Source organism: Pundamilia nyererei, unplaced genomic scaffold (assembly GCF_000239375.1).
Source record: "Pundamilia nyererei isolate P.nyererei 1_Seehausen unplaced genomic scaffold, PunNye1.0 scaffold00056, whole genome shotgun sequence".
Classification (NCBI taxonomy): Eukaryota; Metazoa; Chordata; class Actinopteri; order Cichliformes; family Cichlidae; genus Pundamilia; species Pundamilia nyererei.
Genome location: NW_005187457.1, coordinates 2,190 through 10,529, shown reverse-complemented (window position 1 = coordinate 10,529; position 8,340 = coordinate 2,190). Strand labels below are relative to the sequence as shown.

Below are 8,340 nucleotides of genomic sequence, written 5' to 3'. Positions count from 1 at the left end.
ATTTACCATAGAATTAAATATAACATTTTACTGGTGACTTACAAAGCACTGAATGGACAGGCCCCAGAGTATCTGTCTGACTTACTGCAGCCTTATATGCCCCCTAGAGCTCTTAGGTCAGGTAAACTTTTGCTCTTGGCTACACCAAAGTCGAGGCTGTTTCATAGAGGTGTGGAATGATTTAGCTCTCCACATCAGAAGGCCCACTACCGTCAATTTTTTTTTTTTTTTTTATCCTATCTCAAAACACATTTTTACTCATTGGCTTTAAACGCAGCATGAGTTATTTATGTATTTACTTATTTATCTGTTACTTGGTATTCGTTATTTGATATTGATGCTATTTTTGTTACATTAATTTTATTGTGTAATTTCTATCTTTGTACATCACTTTGGCCAACACTTTTGTTGTAATTACAGTGGGGCAAAAAAGTATTTAGTCAGCCACCAATTGTGCAAGTTCCCCCACTTAAAATGATGACAGAGGTCAGTAATTTGCACCAGAGGTACACTTCAACTGTGAGAGACAGAATGTGGGGAAAAAAATCCATGAATTCACATGGTAGGATTTGTAAAGAATTTATTCGTAAATTAGGGTGGAAAATAAGTATTTGGTCACCTCAAACAAGGAAAATCTCTGGCTCTCACAGACCTGTAACGTCTTCTGTAAGAAGCTTTTCTGTCCCCCACTCGTTACCTGTATGAATGGCACCTGTTTGAACTCATCATCTGTATAAAAGACACCTGTCCACAGCCTCAAACAGTCAGACTCCAAACTCCGCCATGGCCAAGACCAAAGAGCTTTCGAAGGACACCAGGAAAAGTATTGTAGACCTGCACCAGACTGGGAAGAGTGAATCTACAATAGGCAAGCAGCTTGGTGTGAAAAAATCAACTGTGGGAGCAATCATCAGAATATGGAAGACATACAAGACCACTGATAATCTCCCTCGATCTGGGGCTCCACGCAAGATCTCATCCCGTGGGGTCAAAATGATCATGAGAACGGTGAGCAAAGATCCCAGAACCACACGGGGGGACCTGGTGAATGACCTGCAGAGAGCTGGGACCAAAGTAACAAAGGTCACCATCAGTAACACACTACAACGGCAGGGAATCAAATCCCGCAGTGCCAGACGTGTTCCGCTGCTGAAGCCAGTGCATGTCCAGGCCCGTCTGAAGTTTGCCAGAGAGCACATGGATGATACAGCAGAGGATTGGGAGAATGTCATGTGGTCAGATGAAACCAAAGTAGAACTTTTTGGTATAAACTCAACTCGTCGTGTTTGGAGGAAGAAGAATACCGAGTTGCATCCCAAGAACACCATACCTACTGTGAAGCATGGGGGTGGAAACATCATGCTATGGGGCTGTTTTTCTGCCAAGGGGACAGGACGACTGATCCGTGTTAAGGACAGAATGAATGGGGCCATGTATCGTGAGATTTTGAGCCAAAACCTCCTTCCATCAGTGAGAACTTTGAAGATGAAACGAGGCTGGGTCTTCCAACATGACAATGATCCAAAACACACCGCCCGGGCAACAAAGGAGTGGCTCCGTAAGAAGCATTTGAAAGTCCTGGAGTGGCCTAGCCAGTCTCCAGACCTGAACCCCATAGAAAATCTGTGGCGGGAGTTGAAAGTCCGTGTTGCTCGGCGACAGCCCCAAAACATCACTGCTCTCGAGAAGATCTGCATGGAGGAATGGGCCAAAATACCAGCTACTGTGTGTGCAAACCTGGTAAAGACCTACAGTAAACGTTTGACCTCTGTTATTGCCAACAAAGGTTATGTTACAAAGTATTGAGTTGTATTTTTGTTATTGACCAAATACTTATTTTCCACCCTGATTTACGAATAAATTCTTTACAAATCCTACCATGTGGATTCATGGATTTATTTATTTTTATTATTTTTTTTTTCACATTCTGTCTCTCACAGTTGAAGTGTAGCTCTGGTGCAAGTTACTGACCTCTGTCATCATTTTAGGTGGGGGAACTTGCACAATCGGTGGCTGACTAAATACTTTTTTGCCCCACTGTAAATGTGCTATGTAAATAAATAAACAATAAATGATAAGTTCAGAAGTTGAACTTAGAACCTGTAATCTGCTGAATGCACTCTCCCAGTTTAAGGGATGAAGCCTCTAATGCACACATTCAACTTCTCAGCCTGCTCCAGTTGTACCCAAATCCTCTTAATCTCACAATTTTACTGTCACCAATCTGGAACTTGTTGTTTTCAACCACTTTTGGAGTTGTGTCCCATTGTTTGTCTGTACAAAGAACATGTAAATTCCACACAAAAGCTGCACCCAGCAAAGTGGTTCACATCCAGCCTATAATTATCCTTTGTTTATAATCTTAATATTGCTGAATTATTGGTCTTTAGATGTAGTAGTAATAATACTTTCACTTAAGGATTTAAATACTTGCCTCACCATGGTTCCTTTAGTTTTGGTGGGGTTTTTTCTCACTGGTTATTTGATATCATGCACATGTATGTAAAGATAAAGAAAACTTTAGAATTTTGTCTCTGTGTAAAAAGGTAAAGGTTACAGCCAAAATAAGTTTTTGTTTTTTTTTTCTTTCACATGCCAGAATGTGGTGCTTGACTCATGAAGACAGCAAGCAACTCTGAAAGCCTTTAAATAAAGAATAAAGTGTTTATTGAAATTTTATTTTCACAAAACCCATTTGAAGTATCCTGATTACATCATGCACTCTCAAACTGATAAACAGCACTGAAACTAAATGTACTCCCACCCGATTCTGAAACTATATTGTGACCTTAAACACAAATCCTAATGACAGTGTGATTTATTTAAGCACATTGAGTCTGGTAGGTCTGACAAATTTAATGTGGTTTGGAAAAGACTTTAAGAGAGTTGGAAGAGAATGTATTTACTGCATATTTGAAAACAGTCCTTTAATACAGAGAGGACAAAAAAATCACAACTGGCATTATTCTAAAATTGTAATATAGGAGATCATCATTCATTACAACAAATGTAATAGAATATAATAGATTAGCTGGAAGACAGTGTAATAATAATGGAAGACAGTGATTAGTTGTGATTCATTGTGTTGAGAAAGATATGCCCTCGGTTTACAAGAACTGGTGGTTTAACGTGGCACGGCACAGAGGCGGTAAGGTTTGGGAGTGCGAGTGGCTCCTAACTTGAACTCCAGACTGGGCTGCTCTCCAGCAGGTGCAGAGAATGAAAACCTCTGAAGGAGGGAGGTAAAAAACAAGAATAACTCCATCCTGGCCAGCTGTTCTCCAAGACATGAGCGCTTGCCTGAGTACACAATGAGACACAAGTTTTATTCACACAATTTAGAAGTTAATCACTTTGATCACAGATTATTGCTGCAGCTGTGGAACTTAACAGAGATACCATTAAGAGACCGATCCCCTACCAAAGTTAAGGCTGTAACTGTAAATGGCTAAGTCAAACAATTAATGGCAAGACATACTACTTTATTAATCTTGCCTCCTTAAAACACTTGGCTTGAAACATCCTTTAACTGGATTTTGAGGAACTGCAACAACTGACTAACCTGTAGAAAAAGGAAGAAAGGCCTCTCTCCTCCTGAATTTACCATCCTGGTCGAGAAAGTGTTGAGGGTTGAAGGAGTCTGGAGTTTCCCACATTGTCTCGTCATTTAAGACCGAGTGTAGAGCAGGTATGATCATTGTACCCTGAGAAAATACTGCCAGTTAGAAGTGTTATTTAAACATGTCTAGTGTTTGTTCTAATCAGCGTGTCATACGTGTTTCTGGTATTGCTGATTGTTCATGCATTTATTACTTCTACATTCATCTATTCATTATTAACAGGTTGCTCGAAATGCTCGCTGAAAAGCCTTCAGATGATTCAAAATGCTGCAGCAAGAGTACCGACAGGGACTAGAAAGAAAGAGGATATTTCATTCATATTAACTTCGATAAAACTTGTGGTTCCCAGTGCATTTAAAAGTAGAATAGGAGGCAGAGCCTTCAGCTTTCAGGCCCCTCTTCTGTTTCTCCCAGTTTGGATGTGGGAGGCAGACACCCTCTGTACTTTCAAGATTAAGCTTAAAACTTTCTTTTTTGATAAAACATATAGTTTCCATGATGCACTGAGTGGTTCTTCTTCAAAACAAAATGTTATTGAGGACAACAAACTTTGAGAGTCCTGGCATTAGATGATAAAAGGACAACTTTTTCATTCCAAATCTATCTGAGAAAACAAAAAACACCAAAAAGTGCTATAAAAAAATTCATCTTCGCAATTCCTTTGTGTACCTTTGGGATTGTGTACTTATCCAATGTTGTGTCCTTGTTTGCAACATGGGCCACATTGAGGGGAATGATGTTGCCCATTCTCTGGATCTCATGGATGACCGCATCAGTATAGGGCATGTTTTCTCTGTCAGTCATAGACGGCTGTCTGGATGAACCGATCACAGCATCGATCTCAGCCTGGACTTTTTCTGCACATAGTGAGAAAACAAACTGGTGGCTGTTGTCGCAATTTGGCACTAATAAAAGGAACCTGGATTAAAAAATAAAACTGAAATAAACTGAACAAAATTAACCAACACAAGAATGATCTGTGAGAAATCTGTTAGATTTGTATTGTTGGATTGTCATTTATGCCTAGAAATATATATTTATTAGGTTTAGGGAAGTCGTTTATGGGGTCACACACACACACAGACATACTTACACGGTACTCTTTGTGTGTATGTATACGTCATATGTTAATGAACCTATGTATATTCATGTAACCTAAATAAAAGAGCAGTGTTACGGGGGAACGGACGAGAGCAACTGGGGTCAAGCGAAGGAACGGCGTTTGTCCAATTCTCTCCCGTGCACGAGAAACATAAAGAACTTTGCCTACTCATGTCTTGCTTTGCTGTGTAGTTAAATTGTCTTGAACGTTCCAGCAAATAGGTTTAAGCTGCAAACTTGTCAAAATCTCTGAAAAAAATGAATAGAAAGATGGTCCCAAGTGTGTATTCGGAATCAATATTGTTCATACACACACCTTGAATGTCAGGGTAGTAGATCATGTATAGCAGTCCCCAGCGTAAAGTAGTTGTAGTGGTTTCAGTTCCAGCACCAAACAAGTCCAGGGTGCAAAAACACAAATTGCTGAGACTAAAACCAGAGTCTTCGTCCTCCTTCTATCAGAGTCACAAAAGCCAGACGCAGGAAATAAAAGGCATGTTGTTTAGAAAATGTAAATGAACAAGAACACATTTTGAAAACACTTACCTCCCCCATTTCTATGAGAAAAGCATCAATGTAGTCTCTTGGTGATGATGGGTTGAGGTTTTCTCTGTGTTCTTTGATCTTGACTTCTACAAAATCAATTATCTTTTGGATCAGAGTGAATATTTTTTGGTGAGGTCCAGGCAGCCACCTCATCAGCCAGGGTAATGTGTTGTAAATCTACAGAACAGGAAGACAGTAGCAGTAATAGGTCAAATTTTGCAAAAGTAGGCTTAACCTGTGATCGGCAGTAATGAAAAGTAACCGAGTAAAATCATTTAAACACAATTTTGAAGCATACTTTAATAGTAATTAAAATCTCTTTTACACCACAGCAGATTTCATAAGTGACTTTCTTCCTCCACTGCAGTTAAAGGAACACAACAGTAAAATATTTCAGGAAAGATAATCTGCGTTGAGATATCAGTCTGAGAATCTGAGACAAGGCACAGCCCAGGTGGAGTCTAATGTGAACAATAGCTATGCTCCTCTAACTGCTCTGTTTGCAAAAACAGCTTTCACTTGGGCTGCACAAAAAAGTTCAGCTAAAGTTTCTTATTTGTTATTTTTAAATCCTGAATCAAACAACACTAACATATGTGAAAGAGTTTCACCTGTGCCCACACGCTTCCCTCCAAGTACACTATGTCACTGAAGAGCTGCAGAATAGACTGAAACTGCTCATCGGTGTACTCAAAACGATTCCCAAACACCAAACAGCAAATGATGTTGGACACAGCATTGTTTAACAGTGACTGGGTATTAAAAGGTTTTCCTGAAAGAGCATATGTTCATTAGACAAAACATTAAAGCAAACTCATAATTAATTTCGATTATGTAAAAAAATTGTGTACGTTTTGTGTGTGTGTGTGTGTGTGGGTGTGTGTGTGTGTGGGTGTGTGTGTGTGCCTTGGTGATCTGCAAAAGCCTCTGTGAGATACTGGCACTCCTGCTGGATGGAAAACTCCAGGGTCTTCTTGCCCAGACCAAAGTTTCTGAGTGTGTGAAGAGCAAATCTCCTCTGTTGCTTCCACTGATACCCATTTGATATCACAAGACCTTTTGGAAAAACAAGACTGCGTTAGGCCCAAAGTAACTTAAAAATAAGGTCAGTAAAATACTGACCTAAGTTTTAACATTGCTAAATAGTCAGATGATGCTGGTCTTATTAAAACATCTTGAAAAACTTTTCAAGGAAAATTATCACCTTTATTCCCAACCAATTCTTCAAACATTGGTAGGCTGGGGCGATCCATGAAGTCTTCTCCTCGTTGGATTAGGGCTTCTTTGACAAGCTTGTAGCCATTAATGATCACAGTTCTTTGACCAAAGAATCGAAGGCTGAATATGTTTCCATGTTTCTCTGCAAACTGAACATGAACAGAAGATTCTGTTTAGTGTTGGGTTGGGATCTGCCTCATTTGGGTGACCGCTTCATAATTTTGGCTATTTCCTCTTAAGAAAGCCAATATTAATACAGCTTCTTCCGAATAAAATACAGCTTCACATACAGCAACGTCCCTTTCTCTCAATAAATAACCAAAAAGACAAGATAACAAAAACTTTATTCATACCATAGGTAGGCATTTTATATAAGAAAATATTTAAGACAATGTTAAACTCTGTGACTGTTGTGCTCTATTGCACATTTCAAAAGCAATTAAAAGCAATTTACTTGCTTTATAAATGCACTGTCTGTTTGTTTATTACTTTCCAGCCCACTAGTAACTCATGATAATGGTTGCGTTCTATGAGTATTAGGGCGAGAAAAAAAATACTGTTGATCATTTTGAGAATAAGATCAAGAATGTATTTTGAGAAAAAAGTCAAAATATTCTTCTTTGAAAAAAGGCGAAATTATGTTTCTGGGGAAAAAGTCAAAAAGTCTATTTAGAGGAAAAAGTCCAAATGTGGAGATTACAGTAGTTGTTTCACGACAAACTGCCACGTTTGCTATACCCTCTAAGTTAGTGAAAGCATACTTCAGAATGAGTTTTTAGTAACAAGAAAGGAAATTATTTCTGTTTGGCACATAAACAAATTAGGATGTTGAAAAGATGGTGCAGAAAGCTTCATCTGCTCAGATAGAAAACCACACAAACTTCAGACAGTTGTCCAGATTTGTACAAAATGAAATTGATATTTGTAAGGTTATTGATAGTTACACTCTTGTCCAATAAAGAGGTCATATGTCAGGATTCTGGCCTTCTACAAGTTCCTAAAGCCAGAAAAAAGACTATCGGAGAGCGTGCTTTTTCTTTTCTTGCCCCATTTTTGTAGAACAACCTCCTTCAAGGCATGCTCTGTGGAGGTTTTTAAAGCTAAGTTGAAGACCCACTTGTTCACCGTATCCTACGTGTCTTAATTCGGTGTAATACCACTTTTAATGCCTGGGGCATGTTATTTTTATAACATGACATTTTATTAATAAAAATTAGTAGTAGCAGTAGCAGTATGTATACCTCTGCAAACTGCAGATGAATTCTATCAGGTCTGATGCGATGAAGATTTCCAATGAAAGGCAGAGCCCTCGGTCCGGGAGGAAAGTTTTTTGGCACTCTGTTCTTCAAAACTTCAGTCGTAAGCAGAAGAACAAACAAAAAGATTAAAATGCTCCTGCCGTCTATCCACTCTAAGCCAAGAAGGCTGTATAATGTCTCCATGTCTTCGCTTAGTGAGGCTGTCGCTTATTGTCGCTTGTTGAGATGGGCTTTATCTGCAAATATGACGATGATTGTTTTATTACCAGAGGACGTGGAAAGACGCTTTCAAAATAAAAGCGCGTGGTTAAGACTTAACCAATGTAAAATTACACTACATCTCTAAGACACTCTGTTACAACTGTTACACCTGTACCAGGTGGTTAAGAAAAATCGGAGTTGTAACAGTGTATGAAGTTAGGAAAATTTAGGGCTATGTTAAGGAGGAACACAGGTAACAGTGCTTGTTTCAGGTCTTAGACACACGGTGTGCTTTCAGTGGAGGATTATTATTTTCGTACATTTATTAATTAAGAAAACACCCGAGAAATAAAACTTTTACCTTTTAGTTAAATTTAGAAAGCTTATGGCTTTGT

General features: G+C 38.9%; 1 protein-coding gene across 1 annotated transcript; it reads right to left on the bottom strand.

Moving 5' to 3' along the window:
- Window positions 1-2,644: 2,644 nt before the first annotated feature.
- LOC102193853 (cytochrome P450 2J2-like) lies at window positions 2,645-8,015 on the bottom strand. The gene is made up of 9 exons (XM_005733944.1): window positions 7,727-8,015; window positions 6,472-6,634; window positions 6,174-6,323; window positions 5,879-6,039; window positions 5,268-5,444; window positions 5,038-5,176; window positions 4,290-4,477; window positions 3,563-3,704; window positions 2,645-3,300 (listed from the first exon to the last, which is right to left on the bottom strand). Exons 1-9 carry the CDS (start codon window positions 7,925-7,927, stop codon window positions 3,125-3,127), a joined length of 1,497 nt encoding a protein of 498 aa, XP_005734001.1. The 5' UTR covers window positions 7,928-8,015; the 3' UTR covers window positions 2,645-3,124.
- Between the last annotated feature and the right edge of the window lie 325 nt (window positions 8,016-8,340).